General features: G+C 42.0%; 1 protein-coding gene across 1 annotated transcript in view; it reads right to left on the bottom strand.

The window, feature by feature from the left end:
• The window catches only part of LOC101603424, a 301585-nt gene that overhangs the window by 154869 nt on the left and 127399 nt on the right, over positions 1-19317 (bottom strand). The window contains exons 11-12 of the mRNA XM_045136372.1: positions 14789-14871; positions 5949-6073 (exon numbers count right to left, since the gene is read on the bottom strand). Coding sequence (XP_044992307.1) covers positions 5949-6073; positions 14789-14871 — 208 coding nt within the window. The remainder of the gene's footprint in view (positions 1-5948; positions 6074-14788; positions 14872-19317) is intronic.

Genomic DNA, 19317 nt, shown 5'->3' with positions numbered 1-19317 from the left:
GCATGTTGAAGTTAATATTTGGAGTTGGTTCTTTGGGGACAACTCTGCCATTTTTTGTCTGCTAGTCTCAAAATATGTTTGACAGCAAAAAGAAAAATTCTATTCCGAGGTGATTGTAAGTACATTTGTGTTGGCTGAGATTGCATGTGTGTATCTATTTAACCCCTGGAAAGGGAGCAGAGCACAGAGGGATCATAGGTGTATCATGAGAGCCTTTTCCAAAAGGCAACATTTATTTTCAAGTGTTTAGAATTCCAAGACAGGGATTTCTCTCCAATGTACAATTCATCAACCTTCTTACTCACTGTAAAAATCAATCTGTTCTGTTTGTATGACATAAACAACTAGTCATTTCTCAGGAATGAGGCAGACCATATGTGAAGGTGTTTTACAAAAGCACAGTGGGGAATATGCCAATCAAAGACGCATCTGCATTTTATTTCAATGTCAACTCACGTGTTATAAAAAGGAAAGTGTATCACTGCATGAAAGAATAACTTTCCTGCACAGTTAACCCATCCTTTCCCTAAGCAACAGATTCAGGTCATCCACATAAATTTTTGGATGAGAGGACATACACACACAAAAAAAGTTTTCAATCTGTATGCCCAGCAACATGTGCATTTGACAAAGATCTTGGCAAATGCCCATTACTCACTTTCCTGATAGAATAAAGTTTACATTTATCCATTAAATAACTTTTCCAAAAATCAGCATTTTTAATCAATGTATTGATAAATATCAAAGCAACGTGTGGTAGATAGAAAATAAGAAACTAGGGGTTGGAAAGATGGTTTAGTGGTTCAAGTGCTTGCCTATGAAGAAGCTTAAGGTCCCATGTTCTTCTCCCAAGATCCAACATAAACCAGATACACAAAGGTGAGGCAAGCACAAGGTCGCACATGCCCATTAGTCGGTACAAGCATCTGGAGTTTGATTTCAGTTGCTGAGGCGCTGGCGCACTGCACCAATTATCTCTCTCTCTTAAAAAATAAAAAAGAGAAGAAGAAAGAAAAGCAGCTAATAGGACCAGCATTGTTTTCAAGAGAATTCATTTCTTGGGCTGGAGAGATGGCTTAGCGGTTAAGCACTTGCCTGTGAAGCCTAAGGACCCCAGTTCGAGGCTCGGTTCCCCAGGTCCCACGTTAGCCAGATGCACAAAGGGGCGCACACCTTTGGAGTTTGTTTGCAGCGGCTGGAAACCCTGGCGCGCCCATTCTCTCTCTCTCCCTCTATCTGTCTTTCTCTCTGTGTCTGTCGCTCTCAAATAAATAAATAAGAGAATTCATTTCTTACCATTGAGATGGAATGGACACTGTAAGGAAGTGGGTGGGTTCCAGCCCCATTCCCACTACTTATTAGCTCTATGACCTAAGGCAAGCTGCTGAACTTCCCTATATCCTGATCTTCATAGAACTTGTATAAACTGGCAAGGCTGAACTAAGTCCTCCCTGGATCCCTTTTAGCTCTATGTGTGTGACTCTCTTGTTGCTGACCCACCTCGATGCATCTGAATAGTAATAGAGGCATTTTAAGGTTGTCTTGTTACCCATCTTTTCCCCAGGTGGAAGTTAGATACCTCTGAAAACTATGTTAACTTCTTTAAACCACTAGAGTAACATCTGCTGTCTTCTAACACTCATTAGTACAACTTCCCAAGCTACTTAACACATAATCTAGCTTGGGAATCTGTCCTTGGGAGAAATTGCTGCACAAGATGAAGGAGCATTAGGAAGCAGGGGACCCAATTCACTCCACAGGCAATGAAAGTCTATGGCTCTGCTTAACAGGCAAATGAGTGGTTATTTATGTAATTAACTGAATGGACAATGTGAGGATGCTCCCTAAAATCCTTACTCTCACAGGAAACATTTAATGAAAGCCTCTTGGTGGACAGTATCTTTTTTTTTTTTTTTTTTTTTTTTTTTTTTTTTTTTTTTTTTTTTTTTTTTTTTTTTTACCTAAAATAGAATAAGACTCCTGTTTTCTTTAAGGGGGATCTTCCCTGACTCCTGTGGATGCCTGAAGCCATGTATGGAACAAAACTGTCTGTATTATCTTCAATGTTCTTGACCTATGTTCAAGTTTAGTTTATACATTAGGCACAGAAAAACATGAAAAATAGTGACATAATAAACTAGAACAAGTATAGCAATGTGAAGTGGTAAAGATAAGTGGAGAAGTTATCTTCTCTTTCTCCTTTTCCCTCCGAATGTCTTACTGAAGTGCATTCTCATCCTTCTTGTGATGGTATGGGATAATACAGAGCATATAAGACGAGTCATATGAGGTGAATGACAACTACTGTTATGCTGTTAGGTCACTGCGTGAGGATTACTGAATTAAATACACCATATTCTGGTAACAGTCACTAAGGCTAGGTTACAGATGTGGTATGAATTCACTACAACAATGGGTGACTAATCCTGAGCTGGAAAGAGAGAGCCTATGCAAGATTTCATCATCCTACACTAAATGGCACACAATTATAAACTTCTGAGTTGTTTATTTCTGGAATCTTCCATCTAGTATCTTTTTTTTTTTTTTTAACCACAGCTTCCTGCATGTAACTGCCATTAGGGATGGCAAAACAGCAATTAAAGGAGCTGCTGTATACATGTATGCATGTAAGTCCATCACATTGATGCATGCTTATCATATGGTTTCTCACGAAACTTTCTTTTTTTAAATATTTCTACTTTATTTATTTATTTATTTATTTGAAAGAGGGAAAGAATGGGAGGAATGGGTGTGACAGGGCTTTCCAGCCACTGCAAACAAACTCCAGATGCATGTGCCACTTTGTGCATCTAGCTTACGTGTGTCATGGGGAATTGAACTGGGATCCTTTGGCTTTGCAGACAAATGCCTTAACCGCTAAGCCATCTCCTCATCAAAATTTTTAATTAATATCATGAATTTACATATATATATATATACATATATATATGTCACTACAAAACATCAAGAAACTTTAGGGTTTTTTTGTTTCAAGTTATCTATAAATGTTAACTATGACTAAGAAGGAAAAGGATATCCTATAGGAGTGATGCCATGGCTGAGGGAACATCAAAGTGAAACTATTCTACCTTAAGATTTCAGGATAGAGAAGAAATTTCTATATGACAACCAAAATATGAGGAAAAGGTTTTGGTGCCTCTGATTATGAGCTGTTAGCTTATGTTTAGAAGACGTCTAGGATATATTACAAAACACTTGCCTATTTTGTCATTTGCAATAGACATTTTTGTAAAATGCATGATGACTGCCAAATCTTCCCATAGTATCTGCCTGTGTAAAAAGGGTCTCCAAGCCCTGATCTGTGTACATGAAAGGAATCTTGTGTGGACTACCATTCATCTTTCCCAGTAACCATAAAGCCCACAGCACAGGAATGGTTGAGAGAGAACAGCCATGAAGGCTTCAAGTATGTCATCAGAGGTCACGCCACAGTGAGAACAAGAATTCATACTCAAGGTTGAGTAGATGATGTAAATGTGTGATACGAAGTTTTCAAAGATGGTTCACACAAGGCCCCGGATCTCAAAGAGAGCTCTTCCTCCAGGTCACTTTTCTAGTTCTTGCATCAGATGGGAGCCCCCCTCCTCTCTCTGTCACTTCCACTTAATTTAACCAGTGGCATTGTTTTCTATAGGATCTCCCACCTAAATCTATGACACTGAGAATTATGAGCAAATGAGATAGTGTTGCCAAGCCTTTAAGCATCCAGTCACTGATCACATGGCTTTGACAGCCAGAATGTACAAAATGCCTACTTGGTGAGACAGACCAGCACATAAACTCCCGAAAACTAGTGTAGATGTACCCATGTCAATGCCATATGATTCGCAACAGCAAAGACATGGAATCAACCTAATATTCATAATGAACAAACTAATAAAGGAAATGTGGCAAATACACCACTAACACTGTACTGTAAAGAACAAATTCTACCTTTTGCAGCAATATGAAAAAATCCGAAGGACATTAGCCATGCTCAATAAGAAAAGAGCACATGCCCACTCTTACAGAAGAAACCCTGACCAAATGAAATCACAGAGCAAGGTTCTGGGCATGAAACTTTGCAAGAACACTTGTGTAGTGTTAATGAGAACCTACAATCGATCCCTACCATAATTAATGCATTAATTAATTCAAAAGAAAGGAAAATAATTAAAATAATAAAATCAGAATAAGATAGGCTGGTAGGAATAGGGAGGTGTTGGCAGGCAAGAGCACGCTTTCCTTGCAACATGGATGGCATCCTTTCAAACCATGAGTCAGAGTAAATCCTTCTCCCCTTAAGTTTCTTCTGTCCTCCTACCTCAGCCTCCTAAGTGCTGGTATTAAAGGCATGCACCACCATGCCTGGCTCTTTCTCCATCTTTTAACCACATATGACAAATAAGGGTGACATTGTAATGGTGCATACTCTGAATTCAGAAAGGTCATTCCTGAAGGACTTTAGGGAACTCATGCATAATGGACAGTCTGAAAAAGAAAGTCAGGAATTGGGACTTGCTGTATTCTTTTTTCTCCACGTTTGATGAGCTTCAAATGGGGATTAAAAATGCAGTTCACAACTGAACAGACTCTCCCAGTATCTCTTCAAATCATCATAGTAAGAACCAGGCACTACTGCTCTTAGAGTTACATTAAGTCTACTGAGGACATACCACCCTCTCCTAGGAGGCTCACAACGTGACTTTCAGAACATTGGCCTGTCTCATTAGCATTTGCAAAGTGCATCTGTTGTGTGAATTTTCCTTCTAGAAGAGGCATGCATGTCCCTTTTCATGGAGACTCTTTGGCTTACCTTTCTGTTTGATGCTTCTTAAGTATAGACCTTCTATATTGAACCAAAAAAAAAAAACAAAAAAACTTGCTATTGAACCTGGAAGCCATCCAGGCTTCCACAAAGGCTTGAGTGAATGTGTTTAGGCCTCTAAATTTAAATGAATGTCAGCAGGACTTGTAAGACATGTGACTAGTTGAAGGAGACTTGAGTTAATCCCATGACTCCCACAGCTGTTAGCTCTGGGAGGGAATAAGCTCCACCTTTAAGGAACGAGTTACTGGGCAGCTACCTTGCCCAGCGTGAAAGCCATGGAGCAGATATCAGGGAGCACAGAGAAGCAGTGGGGTGAGCAGATAACGCTGACTAACTGGGCTATTTCTTCTTCCCAGGCTTTGTCCCAATGCTGAGACTGATACATCACCTCTGGGAACCTCCATTTCCTACATTTCTACACCCCTTCTCATGTGTGTTTTATATGTGTTTACATAAAAGTAGATACAATCATATATGAAAAATGATCTTGTTTTCAGACTGTATGAATTGTACAAGCAACAGCCACCCTCTGATTCCACCCCCACACCCATTCCTACCACACTGCCACTGCATCTCCACTGCAGTCTTCTCCCTAAGACTTGATTCTAACTTTCTCAGAGATCCTTCCATTCTCTAGTGAACAGCCCTTCATCATATTTTCTATGTGGCACCTTGTAAAATTATAAAGTTCTATAAATCATATCTATGAATGTTTTGATACATCCATATTCCTCTGTGGACTATGACTGTCTCCAAGCCAGGGTAGGTTTTCTATAGAAAAAAATAAGTACAAATTATTTTTGGTCAGTAAATGAATAAGAAGAAAGGAGAATGAATAAAGACTTGTTGAATTAAATATATTTTTTAACTAAAGAATAAACAAAATTTTAGAAGAAGGCAGGTTTCAGAGATCACTCAACAATTAAGGGCACTTTCTTGCAAAGCCTGAGAGCTGGGTTCAATTCCCGATTATCCACACAAAGCCATATGCACGTGTTTGCATTGGCAAAAAAATACCTGGTATTCCCATTCTCACTCAATATCTCCCTTCCATAATAAATAAACAAAAATATTTTTAAATAAATAAAAAGTAAAAGGACAAAATATAACCCCTCACCAGACTGAGTATCTGTGTTTCTCCAGTTCCTCCAAGTAAGATGAATCCTGAGGAAAATCTTCGAGTTCTCCAGGTCTGCACACAGGTGATTCTTTCTTCACAGAATGACTACTGCAGTGATGTCCCTTGTCAAAGAAATTAATAAATGAAGAGAGTAAGCATTTTACTAAAAGCAGATAAATAGTACCTGGATTTGGGGACATTTTCTGTAGGACCTAAGGAATCACGGACTACCATATTGAGATTACTGCTTCACACCCAAGTTCTCTCACTACATCTTAATCCACACCTCAGAGTCTCTCACTAGATCCTAATCCTCTCCTTAGAGACTCTCACTAGATCCTTATCCTCACCTCAGAGTCTCTCACTAGATCCTTATCCTCACCTCAGAGTCTCTCACTGGATCCTTATCCTCTCCTCAGAGTCTCTCACTAGATCCTTATCCTCTCTTCAGAGTCTCTCACTGGATTCTTATCCTCTCCTCAGAGTCTCTCACTAGATCCTTATCCTCACCTCAGAGTCTCTCACTAGATCCTTATCCTCTCCTCAGAGTCTCTCACTGGATCCTTATCCTCACCTCAGAGTCTCTCACTGGATCCTTATCCTCTCCTCACAGTCTCTCACTAGATCCTTATCCTCTCCTCACAGTCTCTCACTAGATCCTTATCCTCTCCTCACAGTCTCTCACTAGATCCTTATCCTCACCTCAGAGTCTCTCACTGGATCCTTATCCTCTCCTCAGAGTCTCTCACTAGATCCTTATCCTCTCCTCACAGTCTCTCACTAGATCCTTATCCTCTCCTCAGAGTCTCTCACTAGATCCTTATCCTCGCCTCAGAGTCTCTCACTAGATCCTTATCCTCTCCTCAGAGTCTCTCACTGGATCCTTATCCTCACCTCAGAGTCTCTCACTGGATCCTTATCCTCTCCTCACAGTCTCTCACTAGATCCTTATCCTCTCCTCACAGTCTCTCACTAGATCCTTATCCTCTCCTCACAGTCTCTCACTAGATCCTTATCCTCACCTCAGAGTCTCTCACTGGATCCTTATCCTCTCCTCAGAGTCTCTCACTAGATCCTTATCCTCTCCTCACAGTCTCTCACTAGATCCTTATCCTCTCCTCAGAGTCTCTCACTAGATCCTTATCCTCGCCTCAGAGTCTCTCACTAGATCCTTATCCTCTCCTCAGAGTCTCTCACTGGATCCTTATCCTCTCCTCAGAGTCTCTCACTGGATCCTTATCCTCTCCTCAGAGTCTCTCACTAGATCCTTATCCTCTCCTCAGAGTCTCTCACTAGATCCTTATCCTCTCCTCAGAGTCTCTCACTAGATCCTTATCCTCGCCTCAGAGTCTCTCACTAGATCCTTATCCTCTCCTCAGAGTCTCTCACTAGATCCTTATCCTCGCCTCAGAGTCTCTCACTAGATTCTTATCCTCTCCTCAGAGTCTCTCACTGGATCCTTATCCTCTCCTCAGAGTCTCTCACTGGATCCTTATCCTCTCCTCAGAGTCTCTCACTAGATCCTTATCCTCTCCTCAGAGTCTCTCACTGGATCCTTATCCTCTCCTCACAGTCTCTCACTAGATCCTTATCCTCTCCTCAGAGTCTCTCACTAGATCCTTATCCTCTCCTCAGAGTCTCTCACTAGATCCTTATCCTCTCTTCAGAGTCTCTCACTAGATCCTTATCCTCTCCTCAGAGTCTCTCACTGGATCCTTATCCTCTCCTCAGAGTCTCTCACTAGATCCTTATCCTCTCTTCAGAGTCTCTCACTAGATCCTTATCCTCTCCTCACAGTCTCTCACTAGATCCTTATTCTCTCCTCAGAGTCTCACTAGGTTTCATTCTCTATGACGGCAGGGCATGCGTATTCTCTTTTCTGTTATTGCACATGGCCTAGATTCTGTAAATGTTATCATTATTGAAAAACAAACATTGCCATGATCATGGTGCTGCGTTTAGTCAGTACTTTGATTGCACTTTATACTAGCTCTTAGCAAAAGTATTTGGCAGGAACATGTGAGTGACCGACCATTCTATGGAAATGAACGAGAGTTAGCTAGCGTTCATGAGCACAGGAGAAACCAAGTACTGAAAGTGTCACCCTGCTGTCCTCTCCGCTCTGCTCTCTGCTTTAGTAGGTGACAGAATCCTACATCTGCCATCAGTAGTTTCTGTGTCCCATGACCTGTGACTCTCAAGAGCATACATTTAAGGTGGTGACTTTCACAATGTATGTGGAGCTAATGTATGAGAACTTGAGGAGTCATGTTGAAGACTGATGCTGGGTGCAGAGCCATTTCATTCGACCAAGGGTGCTTGGAAGCTGGGCTATTTCAAGAGTGGGCGAGGGAGCTCCTCACCTAACAGCTCTGTCCTGTCCTTCTACCACAACAGCCACTTTCCACGTCTGACATCAGAGAGTCACCTGGAGGTACTAAAATCTTCACATGCCACTGAGAAAAGGTGGTTCAAAGACCATCAGCCTTGGAAAGCAGATCAGGCATTGTTAAAACTTTTCCTTTCTGGGGGGCTGGAGAGATGGCTTAGCGGTTAAGTGCTTGCCTGTGAAGCCTAAGGACCCCGGTTCGAGGCTCGGTTCCCCAGGTCCCACGTTAGCCAGATGCACAAGGGGGCGCACGCGTCTGGAGTTCGTTTGCAGAGGCTGGAAGCCCTGGCGCGCCCATTCTCTCTCTCTCCCTCTATCTGTCTTTCTCTCTGTGTCTGTCGCTCTCAAATAAATAAATAAAAATTTGAAAAAAAAAAAAAACTTTTCCTTTCTGGGGCTGGAGAGATGGCTTAGTGGTTCAGTGCTTGCCTGTGAAACCTCAGGACACCGGTTTGAGGTTCAACTCCCCAGGACCCACGTTAGCCAGATGCACAAGGGGGCGCATGCATCTGGAGTTTGCTTGCAGTGGCTGGAAGCCCTGGCCTGTCCATTCTCTCTTTCTGCTCACCTCTCCCTCCCTCCCTCCCTCCCTCCCTCCCTCCCTCCCTCCCTCCCTCCCTCCCTCCCTCCCTCCCTCTCTTTCTCTCTCTCTCTCTCTCTCTCTCTCTCTCTCTCTCTCTGCCTCTGTCTGTCACTCTCGAATAAATAAAGAAAAAAAATTTTAAAAATACACTCTTCCTTTCTGTTCTTTTGCATGAGGCTAGTTCCATGAAATTCTTGGGACTCGGTTCATGCAAGTTCTAGCAGCACTCTGCAGCTGCAGTTGCAAAATGTGGCTTTGGGTGGACGGCTTGCAGTAACCAGGAAACCCTTGGGAATGTAGGTAGGAGTGCCTGTGTCACCTAATCCATAGTGAACTCCATAAGGCACCAGTCTTTTGTTATGGAATTGATTGATCTGATTAGCTTAAGAACAAAATCCAGTTATGATTGCCTTGAATTTGAAGTTACTTTTTGTTGTGGAGCCTTTCATCTTTTTTAGTCTGTAGAGCTCCTATAACAGTAAAAAGAAGGAGGAGGAGGACGAAGAAGAGGAGAGGAGGAAAGAAAGAGGAAGGGAGGAGGGAAGGAAGGAAGGAAGAAAGAAAGGAAGGAAGGAAGGAAGAAGGAAAACAAAAAGAAAGAAAGAAAGAATGAATGAAAAGAAAAAGAAAGAAAGGAAGGAAGGAAGAAGAAAGAAACAAAAGTTCTGATCAGATTATATAGACACCTTCAATGATCCCATTCCACAGGAAAATCAGAGAGTGCCAAAATTCTTAAGAAAAGATATGAGAGCTTAAATTGTCCCACAAGCCTTTGCAATCCTTTAAATCTCAAGTTGGTGACACTTCTGCATGATTTGCTAGCTTCATTTCATTGACCCTCCATAGGAAGTGAATAGGGCTTGGTTTACCCACCCCTGGCCTCTGTTGCGTAAAATATAATGTTTCATGATAAAGTCCATTATACTCCTTTTTATCAACCTATGCATATATATTCTGTATCCTCACCTACATTTATGGTGGAAACTGGATGTAGTCTATTTCTTTGTGTCTTTCCTAGCACTTACCATGCTAATTCGAACATAGTAGGTGCTCAAGAAATACCCACTAAGTCATTTCACCAAGAACTTACATTTCAACTGGAAATAATGGGTGATGCCTTCAATTGCCAAGTCAAGCAGAAGAAAAAATTTAAGGAATTCCAAAACTCACAAGTGTTTTTGGAGCTTTTATATTTATTTTAACAAATGAATATCTGAATTAATGCACTAAAAACCTTCAAAGTGATCTTTTACAGGTATAAAAATCATGAAAGCTAGTTCACTATGAAAGAAATGAATACATAAAAAAAAAAAACACAAAGAAGTAAGAGTTTTTATCCACAAAGGAGGTAAATCTATGCAAAGGAATTCCCAGCTGACTATCAGGATGTGGGAGCCTCTCCCTGTGACATCCAAATACGCTAAACAGTCCGTTAAGCACATGTCATGATTCAGTGTCTGGGGCATTAAGTCTTAACGATGATGTTATCAACACTTAGAAACCCAAAAGGAAGCCCGCTGGTCCACTACAAGTCTGTCTGGTCTGCACCGTGAAATCAAAGCACCCTACCGCTGAAAGTGTGTGTTGGGGATTCGTCCAGTGCCAGTGCTCTGTAGAAAGAGGCAGACCCACACGTTAAAAAGAGCAACCAAAGAGAAACTGGTTTGCAAGTTTGCTCTGGAGCATCTTAAATTGTGTTGTATGCATATGACTGTGCTCATATCCAGAGCCTCTCAAGTAGAAATCAATAGCAAATATTTGGGCATCAAACGCTAAAATTCAGAATCCAATTTTCAAGTTCATCGACAGGCTACTTGACTTGTAAAGTTGATGTTCAAGTTCAGCACCAGTTAGAAAATAACAAATGACCTTTTGTCGGTATACAACACAAACCAAGCAGCAAAAATCCTCTTCAAATGTTTTTACAGGGAGGCAGACGTAGGAGGAGCTCTGTGAGTTTGAGGCCTACCTGAGAGTACATAGTGAATTCCAAGAAAGCCTCAGCTACAGGGAGATCCTACTTCGCAAAAGAAAAAGAAAAAAAAAAAAAAACCATCATTTTTATTTTTGAAAACCTAAAAGGTTTCATTGTCACAATAAAAAGATAATCCAGGCTGGAGAGATGGCTTAGTGGTTAACTGCTTGCCTGTGAAGCCTAAGGACCCCCCAGGACCCACGTTAGCCAGATGCAGAAGGGGGCGCAGGTGTCTGGAGTTTGTTTGCAGTGGCTGGAGGTCCTGGAGAGCCCATTCTCTTCTCTCTCTCTCCCTCTGACTGTTGCTCTTAAATAAATAAATAAAAATAAACAAACAACAACAAAAAGATAATCCAGTGATGTTCAGTTGATTTACATTCAATTCTTCTAAACATACTGAACATGGATGGATAAGGCCCATGAACTGAAAGGATTTTATTCGAAAAATGGGCATACATTTGTTTTATACAGATCACAGTACACAAACTCAGATTTATATAAAGAGATACATATGATATACTAATAACCATATATGGTAAGAGTCTAACTTATTATACATTTATATGTAACCAAAAATCTTTTTTTTCCTCCAAGGTAGTGTTTCACTCTAGCCCAGACCTGAAATTCACTATGGAGTCTCAGGGTGGCCTGGAACTCATGGCAATCCTCCTCCCTCTGCCTCCTGAGTGCTGGGATTAAGGGCATGCACCACCACACCCAGTCCATAACCAAAGATCTTATAGTATAGTTATGATGCATGTCGAGTTTGTTCACAGTGGCTGAATGGCTGGTGGTCCTGGTGGGCCCCTTGTCTGTCTGTCTGTCTGTCTCTCTCTCTCTATCTCTCTGGGCTTGCAAATAAACAGAGAAATTATTTTTTTTTAAAGTCGAGCTCACAGGTTTTGGCCCCTTAAACGTGACTCCCACCCAAGACTCAATCCTCAAGGACAAGGCCGAGGCTGGTTCATGGATTCCTTGCGCACAGGGAGGCAACCGTCCAAAGGCCAGGGCCAAGTTTCATGGAGAAGCCATCCATGTCAGCTCCTTCAGCCTCACTTAGCAGCAGTGCGGCTTCCTCAATGCCCTCACCGGGTCCTCACGTGAGTTTCTGGGAAGAAATGCTCACCTGCCCGCTGGCCGGATCAAGAACAAGGGGATTGTTTACGTTCGAAGTCAGAGCCTTAGGAAGGGGAAACCGTGAACAGAGGTGGAAGCCTGAGGATTACAAGTGCTTTTGAACTGCCCTGGGGAGATCAGAAGGGAAATTGTGGAAGCTTAGTGCCAGCCCCGTGATGCTCACCACATTTGAAGAAGCAAAGAAAGGAAGACTTGAGGTTTAGACCCTGGCTTGTGCTAAGATCACAGCATCGCATCCGTGGGTAACAAGTGGCAGGTGCGCGCGCACCATCAAAGCCGATAAACACGGCATCACACTCCCTCCATCGCTGCTGTTATTATCATCCAAAAGAAGATGATGGCAACCCCATCCTGTCAGCTTACAACCCAGACTATACAGTAGAGGTAGCACTTCTCCTCTGCAAATTCATGCCTGGAACCTTCCCCAGAGAATATTATAGGACAAGCTTCCCATTACACAGAAGGGACAAGGTCTCCCTGGCTGCAAGGTCTAGGATTGACGTTGAAAAATCCCCTCAGGCAACTAAGCCTGATAGTCTCCTGTCTGCTCACTACAGGATTGCTGGAATCCTTGGAAGAGCTAAGGGTCATAAATTCTGAAAAGCTGATGCCTCCGTGTGTGTGTGTGTGTGTGTGTGTGTGTGTTCCTTTAAGAACAACATGCTTCCTTAAGACACAGTCCAACTTTCTTATCTCTTTCTGGTCTAAAACAAGTAGGTTAGACTAGCAGATGATCAAGCCTTAGGGAATCCTCTTGTCTCCATCTCCCCAGTAGTGCTGGGCTGGGATTCAAAGTGTGTGCTACCTTCCTTGGTTTTTTTTTGTTTTTGTTTTTGTTTTGTACATTGATGTTGAGATCCATCTCAGATCCTGACACCTGCAAGCCAAGCAGTTTACCAGATGAACTGTGTCCCCAGCCCTTGCCCACACTTCATTTTGTTTTTTTCAAGGTAGGGTCTCACTCTAGCTCAGGCTGACCTGGAATTCACTCTGCAGTCTCAGGATGGCCTCGAACTCTCAGCAATCCTCCTACCTCTGCCTCCCAAGTGCTGGGATTAAAGGCGCCACCACGCCTGGCCCACGCTTCATTTTTTTTGTTTTGTTTTTTGTTTTTTTTTGAGGTAGGGTCTCACTCTAGCCCAGGCTGACCTGGAATTCGCTATGGAGTCTCAGGGTGGCCTCGAACTCACAGCAATCCTCCTACCTCTGCCTCCCAAGTGCTGGGATTAAAGGCGTGCGCCACCACGCCCGGCTTCCACGCTTCATTTTTAAAGTACAACATGAACTGATTTTTTTCCACAACCACTCAATGAAATGCCTCCATTAGTCTATGGCCATGCCACCCTGAATGTGCCCAATCTCATCTGAAATAGCTACATTAGTCTTTAAAACCAATTGAAAATGCATATTAGTTCATGATACCTTGAGAAAATATCCAAATCAGAGTTCAGAGCGTCAGACTGTGCCCTGTGAAGAGGGTGTGGCACCTCTGCCCAGAGAGTGGAATACCACTCTGGATCCTGCTACACCTCTGCTTGCAAGCTTCTAACTCTGCTCTCTCACACAGCACGGGCATTAGTAAAATGTGCCAAAGTTACTCTGGAAGTGATTCCCTGTTAGTGACTCCCAGGGAAGAACTGACTCTCCCGAGCAAATGGCTTATAATAATCTGTGGACTATAGTATCAAAAATAAAATGAAGCTGGACACGGTGGCACCAGACCATAAGCACAGCTGTTTGAGAGGCTGAGGCAGGAGGATTGTGAATTCAAGGCCTACTTGGGCTACTGGATGAGTATTAGGCCAGCCTCTTAATGAGACTCTGTCTCAAGATTAAAAATATATATATATAAAATAACTGGAGGTTTAGCTGAGGTGTGGAGTGATTGTGAAAGGCCCTGGGTTCCATTCCCTCTGCAGTGATTACTGAGAGAGAGAAGGGAGGAAGAGAGGGGGAGCTCTAGTTAGATGACTCTGCCTCCCTTCCATATTTCTTCTTTATTTTTCTGTTTCTTTGTCAGGCTCTCCTTACATATCCTGAACTGACACCAAGCAGATGACTCTCCTGACTCCGCTTCCCAAACGCTGAGTAGCAGACACGTGTCATCAGGCTCAGCTATTTCCATCTTCTAACCAAATTAAATCTATTGAGTGTTTAATGCTTAAAGACATTCAATCTAAGTAGATATAAATTTTGAAATGGCTGTGTATAAAAAAACTAGATCCAGCAATGCAAGCAAAATAATTCAACTGATATTTTTAGAACACAGGCTGTCTATTTAACTAAGTTGACCATGATGGCTTCTAAGGCTTGGGGATGTAGCTCAGTGGTAGAGTGTTTGCTTAATATGTGCCAGGCCTTGGGTTGCATCTCTGGCACCACATTAAACAAACAAATAAATAAATGAGATGGCTTCTACACAGACTTCCTGGCTGTCCTGGTCATGCAAAATAAATTCCTGAAATACAAGACAATCAGTGCATTTTCTAATTGTCCTCCCAAGCTGGAAAGTCTTATGGACTGATAAATGTTTTCAACAGCTTAAAGAAGTCTGATTCGGATGCAATAAAAGTTTATTGGCACTGTTGATATACCAGACCTCAGCAGCTTAGTATGGTCGCCCACTTCAAAACCTGCTTTGAAGACCAAATTACCTTCTATCTGGAAATTCATTTTAAGAAATAATAATTAATAATCGGAGACCACTGGTTACATAGTCTTTCCGGCGCCAATGTCTACAGCCTTCATCTTACCTCAGAGTCTAATCCGTGGACTTCTTTTAAAAGGTGAAGATCACAGTCCCTAGGGCACGGCTCAATTTTATTACATAGGCTCCCTAGGGTTAAAAATAAAAAGGTGGGGAAAATATATTATATAGCTTTTCACTTCAGAGGCTATGAAAGCATTCACTGCTGATATCTAAGAGTTTCACGAGGCCCGATGACGGGAAACAAGCCACAGAATAGATTCTGAGAAGGAAGCTTCATGACCCCTGCTTAAGCCAGTCAGCATGTGGACTTGAAGTAGAGCTTGCCCATCAGCCACACAATGGGGACTTCTTTGACAAGCATAGCTGTTTCTGCTCGATGCTCTTCCTCATCCAAGAAGGATTCTCTTTCACCAGGTTCATTTCTGGGCTCACATTTCCATATAACCTCCCAGGCCTCATATCAAGGTCCAACATGCAATCCCACAATGAGAAAGTTCACTCCTTTTCCTGCCCCCAGCACTTCTACCTTGGCACCTGTAATGGTGTGATTCAGGTGCCCCCATAAACTTAGGTGTTCTGAATGTTAGGTTTCCAGTTGATGGAGACTTGGGAATTAACCCCTCTTGGAGGCAATGTATTGTTGGGGGTGGGCTTATGGGTGTTATACCCTTGCCAGTGTTTGGCATACTCTCCTGTTGCTATTGTCCACCTGATGTTGGCCAGGGGGTGATGTCCACCCTTTGCTCATGCCATTGTTTTCCACTCCCATCATGGAGCTTCCCCTCGAGCCTGTAAGCCAAAATAAGCCCCTTTTTCCCACAAGCTGCTCTTGGTCGGGTGATTTCTGCCAGGGATGCGAACAGCTGACTGCAAAGGCACCTTTCTCACATCTGACTTGTTCCACCTGAGACTTTCTCAGCCTCTTTCCTACTCAGCTTTTGAGCTGGATGGACCTGTGCTGTGGAGCTGTCCTGAGCTCCATTATCCGCATCCCTTGCTCCTATGCCCTGGCAACCATCAGCACACGCTGCCTTCCCACCCTTGTCCCTTTCGGTTGAAGCCACCAAAAATGTCCCCAGACATTTCCCAAATTCCCTCTGGGGAACAAAACATTCCCAGTTGAGGACACTATTCCAAATGGCAAACTCCTTACAAATGATATGTCTTACACATCTTTATTTCTCCCCAGTGGTCCTTTCCAGTATTTTTTAATGAAAAATAAACAAAAGTAAATAAATGTGTCAAATAATGCAAGCATTACAAAAGCACTGTGCGTCTCAAGTCATCACTTAGTTGTAAGACCTGAGTGAATCCCTATCAATTCCTGTCTGGAAATTGGCTAGAACTTGAACGGCCACAGGAGGTGATGGCTTTGGTGAGGGGTGACCTGACAGCTGTTAAAAAGGACATGTATCAACATCAGGGCTTTTTTTGTCCAAGATTGAATACTGCCATCTCCTTCCACTTGGCATTGCCCTTGTGAACATCTTAAATGCAAAGTTAACAGTGCCAGGTTTTCAGGATGTGGCTACATGTCAGCATCCTTCAAACCTTCATTCTAGGGATGATTCTGCCAGCCTATTTCTCCCCAGCCTTAGGGTTTGGGGTCACTGATGGGAGAACAGAGGGTTGCACAGACCTTTTCCCTCTGTTCCTGGTAGACAGTGCTGCACTAACAGGCAAACACCAGAGAAAGGGAGATGGTCAGGCACTTTCTGAGATGAGGCACTGAGTTAACTGAGGTTAGACTGACGACAAAGTCTTGGATGTGCTCTTTCCCTGCAGTCTCAAGCACAGTTTATTCATAGTGAAGTTAATATGTTTAAAACCAGAGAAAGGGAAGAGAAGGGAGGAAGTAGAAAAATTTTTATTTAGATTTTAAATGTTAGAATTTTAAGACATCATTTACAGTGTCATTGTGTAGTTGCTGGTTGGCATAAGAAAATTAATAAGGGCTGGAGAGATGGCTTAGCGGTTAAGCGCTTGCCTGTGAAGCCTAAGGACCCCGGTTCGAGGCTCGGTTCCCCAGGTCCCACGTTAGCCAGATGCACAAGGGGGTGCACGCGTCTGGAGTTCGTTTGCAGAGGCTGGAAGCCCTGGCGCGCCCATTCTCTCTCTCTCCCTCTATCTGACTTTCTCTCTGTGTCTGTCGCTCTCAAATAAATAAATAAATTAAAAAAAACAGATTTAAAAAAAAAGAAAAGAAAATTAATAAAATGTGTTTTGCATTTTTTAACATTTTCAATGAATATCATGTATATTGTGCTTTGCCCCCCCCCCATGCCCTACACACACACAAGAAAGAGAGGGAAAGAGACGAAGAGAGAGGGGAAGACAGAAAATGGGCATACCAAGGCCTCCTGCACTGTAAATAAACTCCATACTCATGTGTCACTTACTGCATCTGACTTTATGTGCATACTGAGGAATCAAACCCGGGTTGTTAGACATTTAAAGCAAGCACTTTTAACCACTGAGTCATCTCTTCGGCTCCAAAATTTTAAATTTAACTCCAGTTCTACATTATCTCAAAGTCCATACATCACACCCTCTGCTGTATTTGACTGGAGAAACCTCACCCCATTTTCTACTTCTATATATTTTTAAGCATTGCACAATGTCTCACTCATCTTTGTTTATTGCCCCTGGAACAAATTATCACACATTTGTGGCTACAAGCCACATCTACATATTATTTCACATTTTTTTGTGGCTTGGATGTCTGAGCACCACCTTGTTCAGTTGGTTTATGAGGTTAATGCCTCACAGAAATCAAATCAATATAGTTCCCAGGCCTGTGGTTCTTGTTTACATGTGGAGACCTCTCCAGGCTGGCCGCGTGGGCAGAACTCACTGTGTCCTCACGTTTCCAACTTCAACTCAGCAACAACAGGTTGCATGTTCTCGTGATCTCAGTCAGCATTTCTTCTTGGGTGAGAAGTATTTTGAATTAATAATGTATTGGGTCATCTACTGATATGCAGTTTCAAAGTTGTATCCATTGTGAGTATAGCTGCTATGAAAATTCATGCTCAATTCTTCTGGTAGACATCTGTTTTCCATCTTTGGGTAAATATAGAAGAATGAGACTGCTGAATCATTTGATATATGATCTGTTATTTTTTTTTAAAAAAAAGACTGCTAATCTTTCAACATGCTTATATTCATTCTTACTCCAAATAGTCATATAGAAAAATTTTCCTCCAAATCATAATTTTGTCTTTTTCTAACCTTCTTTCAATTTTTTAAAAATAGTTTATTTTTATTTATGTATTTAAGAGAGAGAGAAAGAGAGAGAGAGAATGGGCATGCCAGGACCTCCAGCAACTGCAAACAAACTCCAGACACATGCATTACTTTGTGCATCTGGCTTACATGGGTCTTGGGGAATCAAACCTGGGCCCCTGGCTTTGCAGGCAAGTCCCTTAACCATTAAGCCATCTCTCTAGCCCTTTTACTCAGTTTTTATTTCATGAGTTTCTAACCTCTGTCACACACTGCATAGTTAGGATTTGGTTTATCATCTTAGCGAATTTCCTGTTTTATCTTCGTTGTAAAGTCGCACTTCTTCTCCACAGGTTCACACTATGCACTCCCAGTTCTTCCCCGACGGCCACGCAGGAGCAGGTCCGTTTCACCCTCGGCCTGCAGGTGTTGTCTTCAAGTCTGCTGTGTAGAGATACTTTAGAACCCCACCTTACACTGCCGTTTTCTTTACATAATGCATTTCATATTAACAATAATATCTTATGTATATAATTCATATGTATATAAGAATTTATAAATTTTAGCACCCTGCTATTCTTTTTGATATATCATCATGTATCGTTTTCATTCAGTTAATGAACATTTTTAACCATTTTATATAGTGACAGAAAGAAAGTTCCCACATTCATTTGAAAATGCCTTTTTTTTTCCACTCCCAATTTTGTGGAATATTTTTACTAGATACAAAATTCTAGTTTCCTTCCTCTTCAGTCATTTTAAATACATAATTTCTGATCAGCATTGTTTTTTGATGATGTCATTTTAGTAATTTCACTGTTCAGTTACCTACAATGTATATTTTTTTTCCTTCTTGCTATCTTTGGGATCCTGGGTGCTTGGCATTTTGGTTACAACTGTTCCCTCTAATACTCCATTCTTTTCAAGTTCACTAAAGATATTCAACTTGTAAGTTAATTTTCTTCAAGTTTGGTTAATTTTAGGTTATTAATTTTAAGTATATGTTGTTTTCCATTTTATATGTTGTTTGCATCTCTACAGCGAGACATGTAAGGAGAGGGTTGGTCTTGGCTTATATTCCCAAGAGGAAGTTTCACGATGAGGTGGCAGAGCAGAGAGGAGGCATCACATGCTGTTACATCAGCTGGAAGACAGCAGCAAGACATGTCTAAATTATCAACCTCGCTTGTCAAAACTGCATAATGCCACAGTGCTTCATCTGCATAAAAAAAGGCTTATCTTATTAAAAGTGTATTTTCCCTGCTTGTGCTGCATCTGACAAGGGAGAGCTGGTCTGTAACACCTCATGGCCGCACCCCAAGTAACACACCTCTTCCAGCAAGGCTC

This window comes from Jaculus jaculus, chromosome 17, assembly GCF_020740685.1.
Source record: "Jaculus jaculus isolate mJacJac1 chromosome 17, mJacJac1.mat.Y.cur, whole genome shotgun sequence".
In the NCBI taxonomy this organism is placed as follows: domain Eukaryota; kingdom Metazoa; phylum Chordata; class Mammalia; order Rodentia; family Dipodidae; genus Jaculus; species Jaculus jaculus.
The sequence above is the reverse complement of the archived record's forward strand: the minus strand, read 5'-3'. Positions and strand labels throughout refer to the sequence as shown.